The sequence below is a fragment of the Miniopterus schreibersii genome, assembly GCF_964146895.1.
Source record: "Miniopterus schreibersii genome assembly, chromosome: 3".
In the NCBI taxonomy this organism is placed as follows: Eukaryota; Metazoa; Chordata; class Mammalia; order Chiroptera; family Miniopteridae; genus Miniopterus; species Miniopterus schreibersii.
Window position 1 is genome coordinate 9,420,013 of NC_138103.1, and position 14,979 is coordinate 9,434,991.

Below are 14,979 nucleotides of genomic sequence, written 5' to 3' on the forward strand. Positions count from 1 at the left end.
GTGGCTCAGTTTCCCAGCTGCTATCTTAGGGGGAGCAGCCGCAGCCTCATAAGCAGAGAGCTCTGCCAGGGCGCGCGGGCGAGGTTGGGGGAACCTCAGCGAACGGGCGAGGGGACCGGGCGCTGGTCCGCCGTCACCATCCCAGAGCGCGTCCGCGTGCAGGGCACGCGCGTGTTCCGGCCACGCGTGCGGCGGGGGCGGGCGGCTTGGTGACGCGTCGCCAGGCGGAGCGGGCGGAGCGCACGGGGCCGGGGCGGAGCGGAGTCATCCGCAGAGCAGCCCCTCCCGGCCGCGGCCGTCGACCCCGGCCCCCGGCCCCCGGCCCGGCTCTATGGACAGGAGCTCACTGTTGCAGCTTATCCAGGAGCAGGTGCGTTGGGGGAGAGGGGCGCCGGCATCACCCCCACCGCGGCTCTCCACTGTTGGGTTGGGGAAATGGAACTCGCAGAGCCTCAGCCCAGCCCCCCCTCAAGTCCACTCCCCAAACCCCCTCCGGCAAGACCTTGGCCCGCTGCCTGAGACCCCAGGAAAGGGCGAGCCAGACCAGGGCTCCTGGGGAGGGGCAAGAGGGAGGGTGACTGTCCTCAGACCGTAGCCCTACCCTTCCAGGATGGGCAGGGCCAAAATGAAGTGGGGAGACCCCTGGAGGCTTGGGACTCAGGAACCTGTTCCCTGGCAGCTCCTGAGACCATGTGGGCACAGGGATCTAGCCCTAGGGTGTTGGGAGACTGCCTCTTCCAGCTGGCCTGGTGCAGCCCTTTGGTCTGTGGGCCTGGTCCGCCCTCAGGCCTCTGCCAGCGCCACCTCCTCCATCTCCCACCCCAGCAGCTGGACCCTGAGAACACAGGCTTCATCGGTGCAGACACCTTCACGGGCTTGGTGCACAGCCATGAGCTACCCCTGGATCCAGCCAAGCTGGACATGCTGGTGGCCCTGGCCCAGAGCAACGATCGGGGCCAGGTCTGCTACCAGGAGCTGGTGGACCTGGTCAGTGCTACAGTGGGTGGGCAGCAGGGGTGGGGGCCCAGGCCTTGGCCAGCATAGTGCCCTGGCTGGAGTTGGGTGGGCAGGTGGCCCCTCTTTCCTTGCCTTCCCACTGGGGCAAGGGCCTCAGACCCTGTGAGGAGCTGGACAGACCAGGTGGGCATGGAGGTCATGGGAGTAGTATGATGTCCCATGCTTAGGCCCCGCTCCCCCAGATCAGCAGCAAGCGCTCAAGCAGCTTTAAGCGGGCCATCGCCAATGGACAGCGGGCACTGCCCCAGGATGGGCTGCTAGACGAACCAGGCCTGGGTGTCTATAAGCGGTTTGTTCGCTACGTGGCCTACGAGATCTTGCCCCGAGAGGTGGACCGCCACTGGTACTTCTACCGGCACCGAAGCTGCCCACCCCCTGTGTTTATGGCCTCGGTCACTCTGGCCCAGGTGAGCCTGCCCACCTGTCTACCACCCACATCCCTGGTCTGGCCCAGTCCTAACGCCCTTCTCTCCTAGATCATCGTGTTCCTGTGCTACGGGGCCCGCCTCAACAAATGGGTGCTGCAGACCTACCACCCAGAGTACATGAAGAGCCCTCTTGTATACCACCCCGGGCACCGAGCTCGAGCCTGGCGCTTCCTTACCTACATGTTCATGCACGTTGGGTGAGTGAGGGCCCACTTCTTGTACCCCTAACTTCAAAGTGGCTGGGGGTCTGATGACTGATCGCACTCCTCATACCCATTTGCCCCTACATGACCAGGCTGGAACAGCTGGGGTTCAACGCACTCCTCCAGCTGATGATTGGGGTGCCCCTGGAGATGGTGCATGGCCTGCTCCGCATCAGCCTGCTCTACCTGGCTGGCGTGCTGGCAGGTGAGGCAGGCATGTAGCCCCTGGCCACCTCACTGGCAGGCCTCACCCTCATAGCTGTCCCCTTGCTTCACACAGGCTCCCTGACTGTCTCCATTACTGACATGCGGGCCCCTGTGGTGGGGGGCTCTGGCGGAGTCTACGCCCTGTGCTCTGCACACCTGGCCAATGTCGTCATGGTAATGAAACAGCCTGGGTGGGTGTGGGAGGGGCCCATAAGGCTTGCCTCACGGCCTGTCTCATGCCTCATTAGAACTGGGCTGGGATGAGGTGTCCCTACAAGCTGCTGAGAATGGTGTTGGCCCTGGTGTGCAGTAAGTAGCGACGAAGGGTGCTGGAGGGGGTGGGGAACTGAGCCCAGGGCCAGGGAACCTCCCATGTGCCAACTCTCTCTACAGTGAGCTCCGAGGTGGGCCGGGCTGTGTGGCTGCGCTTCTCTCCACCACTGCCTGCCTCGGGCCCACAGCCAAGCTTCATGGCACACCTGGCTGGTGCAGTGGTGGGGGTCAGCATGGGCCTGACCATCCTCCGCAGCTATGAAGAGCGCCTTCGGGACCAGTGCGGCTGGTGGGTGGTGCTGCTTGCCTACGGCACCTTCCTGCTCTTCGCCATCTTCTGGAACATCTTCGCTTATGACCTGCTGGGTGCCCACATCCCCCCACCGCCCTGAGGGGCTCCTAGGGGCCACATGGGCTAGGGTGTGGCCTGCATGTCCACCTTCTGTGAATATATGTCTCAAGGCTGTTTCTCCCGTGAGGGAAGGTGGCCCCTGTGGCCTGTTGAGTCCAGGCCAAGCCTTACACTAGCTCTGGCCTCCCTCCCAGGCCTGGGGGGGTTAGGACTGCTGGGCCAGGCTGGATGGTGGAGGACCCAAGGGTGGCCCTAGAGGAGAGCCTATCCTTCAGTCTCCCTGCAGGACTTGCAGTCTGAGCCTTTTTGGAGAATAAATAAATATTTTACACAGCACCAGGTAGCTGTACCGGGGCCCTGGGGGCTGGTCTAGCCTCCCCCGGACTCACTGAGCAGACTATGAGGGCTCTTCCCTCCATGTGGGCAGCCTGGATCCCCCCCTTGCTCCTTTGCACGTGTATGAGGTATGTCTGTGTGGGAGGTGGGAGCTTGGGGAGGGCTGTGGACCTCATGGTCAGGAGTGAGTTTAGCAAGCATTTATTGAGCTCCTACAGTCACACAGCAGGTGAGCAGATCACAGCCAAATTCAGTTGGCCTGGATCCTGCACGTCTTGGTCGGCCTGGTATCCTCAAGGGTGGCTGGACTAGGGCTGAGGTCAGGGAGCAGGATGGGGCATAGCTTCTACTCCACAGCCCAGGTCCATAGTGCTGTTTCCACATGATGAGGAGTCTGCAACCCTAAGGCACTGCCTAGGGAGGTGCACAGGGAGTCTGGGCAGCTCTACACACTTCATCCTGACCAGGAGTCCTGGATGCTCTCCTAGCCCACCAACAGTCCCCTTACCTCAGCTCAGGGCTGTGGCATGCTCCCGCACCTGGCCCGTTACAGCTGGTAGTACCCGAGAGTATACTGCAGGGCTGGCAAGCCAGGTACTGTGGCCACTGACTCATGGGACATGAAGGCTGCCACCTTAGGAGCTCCAACAGCCAAGACTGCTGGGGGAAGGGAAGGGCCAGCACTCAGACCCCGCTAGGGTCAGAACCACCTCAGTGGGGGCTGCCATTCTCAAAGACGCTCCGTGTCATGGACGTGACTGTCGGTTAGTATAAAGACATTAACTGGTCCCGCCTGCGATCCGCCCGTATGACCAGCTCTCCCCACTAACCCGAGGCCGTGGCGCATGTGCGGCTTGTGTGGCCGAACGCTGCACCACCAGCTCCGGGAGTCACCAGCTGCTGCAGAGAGGCAACCGGCCCCTCTGCAGCACAGTTGGGTTAGGTGGAGTGCTCACTGGTGGTGGACAGCGACAGGGGGGAACTGCCCAAAGCGCGAGGACCCACCCCCAGGAGGAAGCCCCGCCCCATGGCGCAAGGGGTCGCCGCCGAGAGGAAGCTCAATACCAGAAGGCGGGCCCGCCCGCTGAGGTTCCACCACCCACGTGGAAGCCCCTCACCGCCAGCTTCCATGCCAGCAGCCGCTCCAGCTCGTCTCGTGTCACATGCTTCCCTGCTCCGCGGAGTACCGCAGGCAAATGCTCTCGATACCTGGGGAAGGGCGGTGACAGGAGCCTGGGCAAAGGGGTTGCCCGGCCTACCGATGCCCCCACCGCTCTACCATCGGTCCAGGGCTTCAAGTCGCCCCTGGGGACCCGCTCGAGGCCCCACCACCTCCCCGTGGCGCGCCAGGGTGGCGGCCGGAAGGCTCGAGTCCCCTCAGCCCCACAGCCCGCGGGGGGCCGCGAAGTTCGAGCGCCGGGCCGGGCCTCGGATGGGCGTGGGCGGGGCCGACTTCTGGAGGGACAGCACCTGAACGCGAGGGGCGGAGCTCTCCGGTGCAAACCTGGGCGCCTCACATTTCCGACGTCGCGACTTGCGTTGCCCCCGCCCTCGAGCCCGTCAGCCCCGCCTCCACGGGACTTCGAGCGCACGCGCAGCCCCGCCCTTCCAAGTCGCAGCGTCCGTCCCGCTCACTCCGCCCCACGCGGCCGGAAGTTCCGGTGGCGGATCGGCGGACCGAGCCCGAGCGGTTCGTGGGCTCGGGCTGCGGGCTTGGGCTGCGGGCTTGGGGGAGCCGGGCGCAGAGCCCAGGCCGTGCCGCGCGGCGCCATGAAGGGCAAGGAGGAGAAGGAGGGCGGCGCGCGGCTGGGCGCAGCTGGCGGAAGCCCGGAGAAGAGCCCGAGCGCGCAGGAACTCAAGGAGCAGGGCAACCGGCTCTTCGTGGGCCGCAAGTATCCGGAGGCGGCGGCCTGCTATGGCCGCGCCATCGTGAGTGCACCCGCGTCGGGAGAGGGGACCAGTATCCTGACCAGGGGAGGGGGTGGGACCTGCCAGGCCGCCCCCTTCGGACCTTAGGAAGGTCTTGGTTCCCACGGGGGAGGGGCACTTGGGCTGTGAGGTCTCGATTTCGTTCCCAAGATGCCAAGGCCTCACGATTCTTGAACCCTGTGCTGGTTGCTGGAGAACTATGGCGGGTGGGAGCTTCAGGGCACTTGAGACCGGCAGACCCAGAGACTCCAGCCAGGTCCAAAGCTGGAGATCTCCACAGGTCTGAGAAACTAACTTTTAGAAAACCTACTGGAGTCAAGAAGGCTCAGGCAGGCCTCAGCCAGGACATCATCCTCCACCCATCCTCGGGGCTCAAAGGCTTTGAAGCTGTAAAACCTCTAGTGTCTTTATTCCAACCATGGACCCCAAGCCAGGACAGGCCCTGGGACATGGAGCAGGCAGAGTTCACTCCCTCATGCTGACTGGCCTCCCCCTGTCCTCAGACTCGGAATCCCTTGGTGGCAGTGTATTACACCAACCGGGCACTGTGCTACCTGAAGATGCAGCAGCATGAGCAGGCGCTGGCTGACTGCCGGCGCGCCCTGGAGCTGGATGGGCAGTCTGTGAAGGCACACTTTTTCCTGGGGCAATGCCAGTTGGAGATGGAGAGCTACGATGAGGCGATTGCCAACCTGCAGCGAGGTGGGCCTACAGGCTGGCTGGTTATGGGGGTACTCGGCCAGGCGGGTGGACTGGCTAGAGGGTGACCTGAAGCCTCTGTTTCTCCAGCCTACAACCTGGCTAAGGAGCAGCGGCTTAACTTTGGGGATGATATCCCCAGTGCTTTGCGCATCGCCAAGAAGAAGCGCTGGAATAGCATCGAGGAGCGGCGCATCCACCAGGAGAATGAGCTGCACTCCTATCTCACGCGACTCATTGTGGCTGAGCGTGAGAGGTGGGCTGTGAGGACACTCTAGGACCCACTCTGTCACCCCCTGCCCCCACAAGTCACCACTTTAAGTCATGAACGCAAGTGTTTATTGAAAGCCAGCCCTGGTGAACAGGAGATAGAGGGGGACAAGGCCTGAACAAGCCTGAGGTTGGGGTGGAGTCTGACTTTTCCTGGTCAGACCTGTCTCTGACCAGCTCCTGGTCAACCCCCAGGGAGCTGGAAGAGTGTCAGCGGAACCATGAGGGTGACGAGGATGATGGTCACATCCGGGCCCAGCAGGCCTGCATCGAGGCCAAGCACGTGAGGGTGCCCCGGCCCATGTGTGGGTCCTGTGTTTGCGTGCTTGTGATGTGAGGGTGCCCCTGGCTCCTGTTGGGTCTGTGTGTGCCTGTGTCTGGGAAGGGAGAAGGGATGTCTGGCCCACGCATGGCTGCTTGGTTCTTTGCAGGACAAGTACTTAGCAGACATGGATGAGCTCTTCTCCCAGGTGGATGAGAAGAGAAAGGTGAGTTGGCTACTCTCTAGGGCCTGTGGGTAGCAGGAGCTGTAGTAGTGTTCCCTTCCTGATTCCTAACCTTACCCTGTGTGAAGCAGAAGCGAGACATCCCTGATTACCTGTGTGGCAAAATCAGCTTCGAGCTGATGCGGGAGCCGTGCATCACACCTAGTGGCATCACCTATGACCGTAAGGACATTGAGGAGCACCTGCAGGTGAGGGCCCATGGGTGCTGGGGGCAGGGCCCTAGCTCACCAAACATCTTCTGACTCTGTTGTCACTGCAGCGTGTGGGCCACTTTGACCCTGTGACCCGGAGCCCTCTGACCCAGGAACAGCTCATCCCCAACCTGGCCATGAAAGAGGTCATCGATGCATTCATCTCTGAGAATGGCTGGGTGGAGGACTACTGAGGCACAGCAAGTGGGAGGGCCACTCGCCTCACCTTGCCTGGCACCCTGGCCCAGGAGGGCCTTGGGGAGTAGCCCCCAGCCCCTGTATATAGTTTGTGTCCCTGGATCTCTGCTCTGGTATACCCATCCCACCTATCAGTTCTGCTGGTAGGCCATGAGCCCTCCCCATCCCCCCTTTCCCCTTCTGGGCCTGGAACAGCAGGCTATGGTGGTTTGGGCTGAGGCTGCTGCTGCCACTGTCCTTGTAATAAAACCTGTGAGCAGTATAGGGATGTGTGCTGGTGTGCGACTGGGCTCGCCAGCTGCCCGTTCTGGCTAGCTGAGGAAGGTAGAGATGAAAACGCTGGTGTCGAGGTTGAGTGTGGCATGCCACCATCGGTCAGGGAAATAAAGAACCTGGATTGGGTGGGGCACAGGGATTAGTGGGGGCCCTCAGTCCAGCCAAGCCTGACCCCCTCCTACTAGGCACTGACCTCACCAGCCTGGATTGTACACTCCAAGGGTCGTGTAGATGGTGTCAGGGCTGGGTAGGTGTCCTGGAGCCAGGCCAGAGTGGTCTTATTGGGGTGGAACTCGGGTGTCTTCTCAGGGGGATACAGGAACCAGCGCTGCGGGTGGGAGCAGCAAGGTCACTCTTTGTGTTGTGGTGAGTGAGCCACAAGTCACAGTCATGACCCTGTGCTGACCTTTCGTCCGTAGATCACTTCTGAGAACCCGGGCCCATGCCAGTGGAAGGGCACCCCAGAGCCAGTTCCTATGGGGTTATGAGCAGCTGGTGACCAAACTCAGTTTGCACTACTCACTCCCCAGATCCCCTAGTCCTATAAGGCACCCACCTGCAATCCCAAAGCTGTAAGCAGGAGTGGTACCCAGTAGACCAAATGGAGGTGGAATGTAATGCCGAAAAAGTGATGCCCATTCAGTGAAGTTGTTGTCCCCAAAAAAGTACAGGGTGTCTGCCAGCAAAGAACACAGGAGGGTGCAAGGATCCTGGGACCTGGGCACTCCCAAGTGCCACCTCCCCTACCCGCTGCTGCCAGCCCAACTGCTCACCATTGCCCAGGGAGGTGGGGTTCTGGGGGTGCAGCAGCTGCTCCACATACTCCTGGAAGAGTAGGTCCACTGTAAGGAAAGGATCGGTCAGGACTGGTTGATGCTGCCTCCAGGATGCCAGCAAGCAGACTGGGCTGTGAGGTGGAGCAGCTCACCTTTCTGGTAGGAGTAGGTGTTAGCAGTGCTCAGCCGAACCACATTGTCCCCAAAAGATGCCAGAAGCCTTTTGCGGGAGCACAGAGCCCGGAACCTCTGCGGAGGGGTGGGGGTGGAGAAAGGACTTAAGGGCTCCGGCCCCGCACAGGCGAAAGATGGCCAGGAGGGGAGCCCGCACTCACTGAGTTGTCTGTGAGCCCTTGCAGAATGACAGGTCTGGAGAAGGCGTATCTGGAAGGAAGGGCAGAGTCACGGTTGAGTCTGACCCATGCCTCCCCTCCCCTCCCCTTCCCATTCGCTGGAGGAGATGCTCAGGGGGAGGCGGCCTTTGGAGGTCCCAGTGCGCTGCAGGCAAACAAGGACGTGACAACATCGACCCAGGGTGACGGAGCTTCTGGACAGGTTTTCGGGCGTGGGAGGTGTGGCAGTATGGGAGGGCGCACGTACTGCTGAATGAACTCGGCGTAACTGAGGTCGACCCGGCGCTCCACGCTGCAGTGCTCTTCTTCCGCTATGGCCACCGGCGCCCCAGGGCCGCGCCGCTGCCTGTGGGCAAGCCGGTCAGCGACCCGAACCACCCCGCACTGCGCCCCTCCCCTGCCGCCCGGCGCCACTCACCACCCTCCGTCGCCCCCTTCTCCGGGACTGGGCCTAGCGGGAGCCGTCAGCGTCCCGAGCACAAGCAGCAACAGATGCACCCTCGGCGCCATGAACCCGCCGCCGCGAAGCACGACGGGAGCTCCGTCGTTGTGGCAACAGCTCAGGCGTAGGGAGAGCTCCCGGAAGCGGCCTTCTTTGGCCCGCCCCAGAAGGGGTGGAGCTTCCGGGAAGCTGATCGAAGACGAGAGCTGCTAGGGACTTCTGCCACTTAACATGGGGACATTGCCACCCGCCCACCAGAGTCGCCCAATGAGAGAGAACAGGGCAGCCTCATACTGTGGCTCCATTTCCTTTATTTGATTCACAAGCTCCAGCCCCCGCCCCCAGGTTAGGAGTACTCGCACAGATGGCCGCAACCAGCAGGACAGTGGGAGCTGCCCTCCAGCCACTTCATAATGTGCTGCAGGTGGCCCCCGTGACTGCAGCCCTGGCACCACACGAACAAACCCTTGACCACGTGGTGGCAAACTGCACACATGCTGGCGCAGCGGTGGCACCTGTCGCAGACCCAGCCACGGCTGCTCATAGGCCGCTTGCAGTGGCTGCAGTTGACGTGCAGGGTAGTGGAGGCCTGGTTGAGGCAGCTGATAGCGCGGCTGGTGCTGAGCTTAACCACCTGGTTGGACACGTTCCAGAGACAGAAACGCTGCAGCAGGTCGATGTAGGATGTGTACCAGTGCTCCTGGTGGTGCAGGGGGAGAAGGGTCACGGGCACACTGAGGGGTTTCACCCCAGCATGCTGGTGTGCAGGGAGGCCCTTCCCCCAGCCTGCTCACCAACCTGGGTCTGCTCATCGATGTCCTTGCGCACACGGTCACCCAACACAATGAGTACAGATACGGCCATCTGCACATCGCCCTGCTCAGCATAAAAGCGTAGCATATCGCACACCAGGGCGCTGAAGAAGTCGGGTGGCAGGCGACTGTCATAGAGTGTGTGTGAGACAGAGATGAGCGAGAAGGAGGAGTCCATGGGTGCCAGTGAGGCCACATCTGCCTCACTGCCGCTCACATGGGGTGAGTCAGCCTTGTCCTGTAGGTTTTCAGGGCCCGGTGGTGTGTCCACAATCTCATGGCGCAGTGGGAAGGCCTCCTGGGGCAGCACATACTCAGGCTCCTCGGCTATGAGGCAGGGGCCGGGAAGGCAAGATTTGAGCCTCTGGCCCTGCCCCCCAACTGTGCCCCTCCCAGCCTCCACTCACTGTGTGCATGATCTGGATCCAGCAGGTACAACTCATCTTCCTCGCCCTCTACATCACCCAGCAGGTAGTCAGCAGGCACATCACTGCCCTCGGTCTCCTCGTTATCTGCCCACCAGGGAGGGAGGGAGGGAAGGATTTCCACTGCTGGCTTGCTTTGGGATGTCCCAGCCCCGCTCCCAGCAATGTCCTGTGCTGCCCTCCAGCCTACCCTCATTGGTGACGAGTGTGGCAGAGTCGAGCAGCACCGTGTCGCTCCGTGTGTCACCCTTGCTGCGGTCCAGCCGGGTCTCACTGCCTAGTCCTTGGGCCATATCCTTCAGGTTGAAACTGGGGGCAGGGAGGGCTGATAGGTGGGTAGGCTCCAGCAGTCCCACCCTCTGAGAGAGCCGCTGCCAGGGATCTACCTGTTCATGAGTGGCAGGCCACAGGAGCTGCCCTTGCCCACACTGTGGTTGAGATTGGTAGTGGGCACCAGGCCAGGGCTACAGTAGATGATCCGTAGCATGGTCCATGTCTGCGCCACCTAGGGGTGGGCACCAGTCACTCACAGGGTTCTGGGTCCCTGGTGGCCTATGCAGGCCCCTCCTTTGCTACAAACCCTCAGCATTCAGCTGCCCAGAGACCCAATGTCCTGGCCCACCTCAGGTAGGGACACCTAGGCCCATGGTAAAGATAAAAAAATCCCAGCCCCCATCCTGCAGGGCACAGAAGCAAGCAGATGTAGGAGGTGGCCAACGTGGAAATGAGCCTGTGGTTCCAGGGAGATGATGAGAGGCAGTGGACCTCTGCAGAGCCAGGCACCTTAGGAAGTCTGAAGCAAAAATGAGATAGAATATGGGGCTTAAGCCCCATGATTCCCCAAAACTGTACCCCCAGGATGGCACTGGTATTTGCCCTGCTCTGGGGTCCTGAGACCCTCAGTTATTGGGGCGGGCAAGGGTTGGTGGACTGAATTCAGCAGGGTCTGGGTGCAGCAGTTGGAGGAGTCCCCTGACCTTGCCCCAAGGTCATGGTCCCTGGGCCCCCCTCAGCCCAGCCCCACCTACCTGGTTTCGTCCAAGCTCCCGAGCCACTTTTGAATTGTGGTCACAGAGCTCAGCCAGTGGCCGGCCAGCCAGGGCATAACGCTCAGCGGTATCCACAAACCAGCTCATGCTGCCACTGCCAGGCTCCATTTCAAAGACACTGAGGGCACTGGAGGCGAGCCCTGCAAAGGGCTCAGCAGGGTCCAGCTTGCGCTTGAAGAAGATGGGGTGGCGCCGATCACCAGCATAAGGTTTGCGCCCTGACTCAGTGGCCACTAGGCTCTCCTTGGCGGCAAAGGCCAGGTCCCCAAAGAGACCATAGCAGAGGCCCTCGGGATTGGCACGCTCAACAGGCTGGCTAGCATCACGGAACAGGTGCTGGCACAGTGTGCTGTCCTTGGAGCCAGAGAGCAGGAAGGAGGGGTCATGAGGATGGCGCCAGGCAATGCCTGTTGTGACATCGCGGTGCTCCTCAAACATGGCTGCTGGTACAAAGGGCCTGCGCACATCCCACACGTAGATGTTGTGGTCCACCATCATGGAGCATGTAGCCAGGTGGTGGCGGCACTCGGGTCGCCACTTGACTCTGGCCACTGAGGCAATGGTTTGCACACAGTGCACCTCCTTGGCACGTTGCGTGGTCATATCCCAGACCTTCACCATCTTGTCACGCCCACCTGTGGCCAGCCAGCCCCTATGGAAGGCCCATGAAGCCCTCAGTTTCCTCTCCTGGAGTGGGAGGATTCCCCACTCTCTGACTCGCAGGACTTGAGGCAGTGAGAGAGCCCTTCCATGAGGGCCACCCATCCCACCCTGCTGCCCTTGCCCCCAGCCTGCCCTATACCTGTCCTCGGGATGCCAGTCACAGCAAAAGACAGGCCCGTTGTGGGCTGTGAACATCCTCTCACAACGGTCAGGCCGCCGAATGTCCCAGAGCTGCACATTGCCGTTCTCAAAGGTGGAGGCAAATGTGAAATAGTCCCGGATGCTGAACTGGACGTCCCGCACACTCTCAGACTGGCCTGTGGGTAGGACATCAATGGAGGGAGAAGGCGAGGGGAGCAGCCCACAGGGGACTCCAGAAGGGAGAGTGGCCAAGAAGGGAGCCCTTGGAGTGGCTGTGGACCTTCGGAGTCCTGCCTAGAGTAGACAGGAAGAGGAGAGGCCTCACAGACACCTGGGCTGGGGAGCAGGACAGCAGGCATCAGGTGGTTTCTGACATAAATCACTGGACCTCGCTTTTCCCTGGATTCTTCCTCTGATGTCAGTCCTTATACAAAGCTGTGGTCCAGCTTCAGGACTAGGTATCAGAGCACTGGGTGAACAGGAGCCTCATTGGGGTGCCTATCCACACTACCCAAGGAGTTCTAAGGCCCCCAAAGGAGGTCCAAGGAGACACGGATGAGGGTACCCCAGCCTCTGTCCAGTCCCTTCACCTTGAGCTGTAGCTCCAGGACAACTCCAGAGAACTGAAGGCTTTGACGGTCCATGTCCACCACCATAAACTGCCACATCAAGCGCCTTTGAGGGCAGTGTCCAGTTTACCCCAGCACAGGTATCTCAGGGTCTGTCTTAAGAGACCCCCACCCTCAACTCTCCAAGGCCTCTGCCCTGTGCTTCACTTGGTTTCATTGAGGTGGACAAGGGAGAACTGTCTCAAGACCACTGTCAGGGTGCTGGGCCTGCTAGGAATAGAACCATGGTGGGACCAGGCAGTGCACCCCACGTCCTCTGCATCCCTGGCTGACGGCCCTGCAGGTCCCAGTGGACTTCCTGCAGTGAGGCAGCCTGCAGCTCTGAGGCAAGGGAAGAGGCAGCAAAACAACCATCTGCTCAACCAGAGGCTGACTGTGGGCCTGCTCAAGCTCTGCCCTCTCCCTCATCCAATACCCAGCCTACCCTCCTGCTGGCCTTTCAGGTGCACCATGCTGCAGCCACACTCCAGCTACTCCTCATACTTCAAACTGGCCTGCCCCTGTCCCTCCCCTTCTGACCCCCACCTACTCTTTCAGTCTCAGCTAAGCTGGCCCCTCCCCCAGGAAGCCCTCTGGGAGCATATCTGAAGGCCTTTGATATATGCAGGACTTCTTTTTTTTCCCTTTTAATCCTCACCCGAGGACATGTTTTTATTGATTTTAGAGAGAGAGGAATGGGGAGAAAGAGAGAGAGAAACACCAATCAGTTGCCTCCTGGGATCTGGAACCACCAATCAAGGCCCTATGGGGGATCAAACCCACAACCTAGGTATGTGCCCTGATCGGGAATTGAACCTGCAACCTTTTGGTGTTCCGGAAGACACTCTAACCAACTGAGCCACCTGACGAGGGCTCCATGCAGCATGTCTTAACCTGCCTGGACAGGTCAGCCACCTGCAAAGATGCACACCTGCCCAACCCACCTCTGAGGGTCTCACCTGAGAAGGTGCTGACAGAGTCCTTCCTGCGGAGGTCGAAGCACTTCATGAAGCCATCCTGGGAACCACTGAGCAGCACGTGGGCCTCAGAGGGGTGGAAGCAGACTTTATTCACCGTGCGCTTATGCTCTGTGAACAGCTGGTCCTGTTTGTTGCGGGATGGCCGGCCCAAGTTCCATGTGACTACCACACCATTGGTGGCCGCTGTGGCCAGCAGGTTCTCGTCCATCTGGTGCCAGACAACATCAGCACAGCTCAGGTTGAGCGAAGGCTTGCGGCCCACACGCAGGTTCAGCTTCTCCACAAACTGCTCCTCCTCAATGGCATAGATCTTGAAGATGCTGCGGCCTGCCACAACCACCTGGGCCGCATCACGGCACACACTGATGGCATTGGCTGGAGCGTCCAGGTGGCAATGCATAGTATGGCCTGTCAGTGCACTGCCACTCAGGGCTGTGGTCACACGGGACATCTTCTCCATGGCTGCACAGGTAGTGGAGATGAGACAGGAGGTCAGTGAAACTGGCTGGCCTGGTCACCGTAAGGGGAGGGGGTCTGTCTGTTCAAACCCTTCACCCTAGTTGGGTCCCCCAAAACTGCTTAGACCTGGGCTAATCAGTCTTGGTTAGCCAATCCAGGGCAGTCCACCATTAGTCAGTCTGATAGGCAAGTTCCATCACCCTGGCTGGGTGCTCAGAAGGTGCCATAGCTGCTCTGAAGCTGGTCAGTCCCATGTCTGACTTGTGGGAAGGACCCTACCTGGTCAGTCCCAGCCCAGGCCACCTTTCCATCCCCTCAGTAGTCAGATCTACGCGGTCACTGGACTTTCAGTCAGTAAATCCCTACAGAGAAGTGAGGTGGTTACCACCATCCACACAGTCGGCTCCGGGGCCTCCGGGACGAAGCAGAAGGGCTACAGGGGGCCGAAAAGGCAGAGGCGCGGGGGACCCAGAGGGACTTCAAGACCGAGCTGTTTAAGGAGCCTGAGGGGTCTGGCGGGACGGGAGGCAAGAGACGGCAGCTTGGAGGTAGCGGTGGCGTGGGGGAGCGGAGGCAGCGGGAACAGAGCCAGAGGAACTGAAGAAGCCTCTTCCTCCGCGAGTGCCCGAACCATTTAGCAAAACTGCCCGGCGGGCCGGAAGGGACGCACAGGAACTGGCCCATCTCTTTCCCGCCCCTCGTCGGAAGTGCTCCTGTTCATGTCAGCTCCTCGTGGGAAGCGGGGTCCCGCCTCACGAAAGTTCCGGATCAGGGACCTGCGCCGGTGGAGGCGGGAGGTTTGGTCTAGGACTGAGGTAGAGGGGCTGTCTTAGTTTCCCCTTCGTGGTTGGTCTTTTTCTTTTTTATCTCAGTGTTTATTACTAGTGCTCATCTTTTCCCCATGGTCCGTGAACAAGTCTATGCATTATCCCTAAACGAGTCCCGAATTCCTCCTTCCTCATTTTCCCCTGAACCCCAGGAGCAGGTTTTCCTAAACGATTTCCCGGGCCCGTTCCCCGTGATCTGAACTCCGCACAGCAGCCACAAACCACTCTCCGGACTAAGGCCCCCCCAGAGCTCCCCACCACGTCATGAATAAATCCCAACCCCCTGGCCTCCTCCTCTCCCAGGGTACCTCCAGCCACAGCTGCTTCCATTCTTTCTCCCAGCCTGCCAAGCTCTTTCCTGCCTTGCCGCCACTCATGCTAGGCTCACTCCTCTCCAGAACTCGCTTCTTCCCACCCTTGAGGATTCAGCTTAAGTGTCCCGTTCTCAGAGGCCTTCTCTGGCCACCTCATCTAACGTGGCCTCTCCAATCACTATCACCTTCATTTGTCACAACCCGTTTCTTTGTTTACTGGTTATTGTCCGTTGCATACGAATGTG

General features: G+C 60.5%; 4 protein-coding genes across 9 annotated transcripts; 2 read left to right on the forward strand and 2 right to left on the reverse strand.

Moving 5' to 3' along the window:
• Positions 1–222: 222 nt before the first annotated feature.
• Positions 223–2,870, forward strand: RHBDL1 (rhomboid like 1). 2 transcript variants are annotated; one of them, XM_081131798.1, is made up of 8 exons: positions 223–370; positions 826–987; positions 1,200–1,424; positions 1,494–1,642; positions 1,741–1,853; positions 1,929–2,029; positions 2,104–2,164; positions 2,249–2,870. In XM_081131798.1, exons 1-8 carry the CDS (start codon positions 332–334, stop codon positions 2,518–2,520), a joined length of 1,122 nt encoding a protein of 373 aa, XP_080987924.1. In that variant the 5' UTR covers positions 223–331; the 3' UTR covers positions 2,521–2,870. The 2 variants fall into 2 exon arrangements, with proteins under 2 accessions (XP_080987924.1, XP_080987923.1); XM_081131797.1 differs by having other exon boundaries at positions 229–370; positions 1,185–1,424; positions 2,249–2,815.
• A 1,543-nt stretch (positions 2,871–4,413) lies between these two features.
• Positions 4,414–6,871, forward strand: STUB1 (STIP1 homology and U-box containing protein 1). 2 transcript variants are annotated; one of them, XM_081131795.1, is made up of 7 exons: positions 4,414–4,745; positions 5,249–5,447; positions 5,535–5,700; positions 5,910–5,997; positions 6,146–6,202; positions 6,292–6,408; positions 6,480–6,871. In XM_081131795.1, the coding sequence occupies exons 1-7, from the start codon at positions 4,587–4,589 to the stop codon at positions 6,603–6,605; spliced, it is 912 nt and encodes a 303-aa protein (XP_080987921.1). In that variant the 5' UTR covers positions 4,414–4,586; the 3' UTR covers positions 6,606–6,871. The 2 variants fall into 2 exon arrangements, with proteins under 2 accessions (XP_080987921.1, XP_080987922.1); XM_081131796.1 differs by having other exon boundaries at positions 4,450–4,745; positions 6,292–6,382.
• Positions 5,768–8,569, reverse strand: JMJD8 (jumonji domain containing 8). Its single transcript, XM_081131799.1, has 9 exons — positions 8,433–8,569; positions 8,262–8,360; positions 7,997–8,045; positions 7,814–7,910; positions 7,659–7,727; positions 7,442–7,561; positions 7,292–7,359; positions 7,079–7,213; positions 5,768–7,001 (listed from the first exon to the last, which is right to left on the reverse strand). The coding sequence occupies exons 1-9, from the start codon at positions 8,522–8,524 to the stop codon at positions 6,921–6,923; spliced, it is 810 nt and encodes a 269-aa protein (XP_080987925.1). The 5' UTR covers positions 8,525–8,569; the 3' UTR covers positions 5,768–6,920.
• Positions 8,570–8,747: 178 nt separating this feature from the next.
• On the reverse strand, positions 8,748–14,275 carry WDR24 (WD repeat domain 24). Of its 4 annotated transcripts, none has more exons than XM_081131792.1 (9): positions 13,979–14,275; positions 13,114–13,596; positions 11,545–11,722; positions 10,722–11,394; positions 10,080–10,198; positions 9,884–10,002; positions 9,676–9,780; positions 9,255–9,595; positions 8,748–9,156 (listed from the first exon to the last, which is right to left on the reverse strand). In XM_081131792.1, exons 2-9 carry the CDS (start codon positions 13,592–13,594, stop codon positions 8,803–8,805), a joined length of 2,370 nt encoding a protein of 789 aa, XP_080987918.1. In that variant the 5' UTR covers positions 13,595–13,596; positions 13,979–14,275; the 3' UTR covers positions 8,748–8,802. The 4 variants fall into 4 exon arrangements, with proteins under 4 accessions (XP_080987918.1, XP_080987919.1, XP_080987917.1 ...); XM_081131793.1 differs by having other exon boundaries at positions 13,873–14,250; XM_081131791.1 differs by having other exon boundaries at positions 13,960–14,072.
• Between the last annotated feature and the right edge of the window lie 704 nt (positions 14,276–14,979).

Coding starts and splice junctions, on each gene's coding strand:
- RHBDL1 (XM_081131797.1), top strand. CDS start 332: ATGGACAGGAGCTCACTGTTGCAGCTTATCCAGGAGCAG. Junction 371..825: donor TGCAGCTTATCCAGGAGCAG/GTGCGTTGGGGG, acceptor CTCCCACCCCAG/CAGCTGGACCCTGAGAACAC. Junction 2,030..2,103: donor ACCTGGCCAATGTCGTCATG/GTAATGAAACAG, acceptor ATGCCTCATTAG/AACTGGGCTGGGATGAGGTG.
- STUB1 (XM_081131795.1), top strand. CDS start 4,587: ATGAAGGGCAAGGAGGAGAAGGAGGGCGGCGCGCGGCTGGGCGCAGCT. Junction 4,746..5,248: donor CCTGCTATGGCCGCGCCATC/GTGAGTGCACCC, acceptor CCCTGTCCTCAG/ACTCGGAATCCCTTGGTGGC. Junction 6,409..6,479: donor ACATTGAGGAGCACCTGCAG/GTGAGGGCCCAT, acceptor TTGTCACTGCAG/CGTGTGGGCCACTTTGACCC.
- JMJD8 (XM_081131799.1), bottom strand. CDS start 8,524: ATGGCGCCGAGGGTGCATCTGTTGCTGCTTGTGCTCGGGACGCTGACG. Junction 7,728..7,813: donor CACCTACTCCTACCAGAAAG/GTGAGCTGCTCC, acceptor CTTTCCTTACAG/TGGACCTACTCTTCCAGGAG. Junction 7,002..7,078: donor GTACAATCCAGGCTGGTGAG/GTCAGTGCCTAG, acceptor CACCCAATCCAG/GTTCTTTATTTCCCTGACCG.
- WDR24 (XM_081131791.1), bottom strand. CDS start 13,984: ATGGTGGTAACCACCTCACTTCTCT. Junction 13,597..13,959: donor GGTAACCACCTCACTTCTCT/GTAGGGATTTAC, acceptor CTACCTGTGCAG/CCATGGAGAAGATGTCCCGT. Junction 11,395..11,544: donor GACTGGCATCCCGAGGACAG/GTATAGGGCAGG, acceptor GGCCTTCCATAG/GGGCTGGCTGGCCACAGGTG.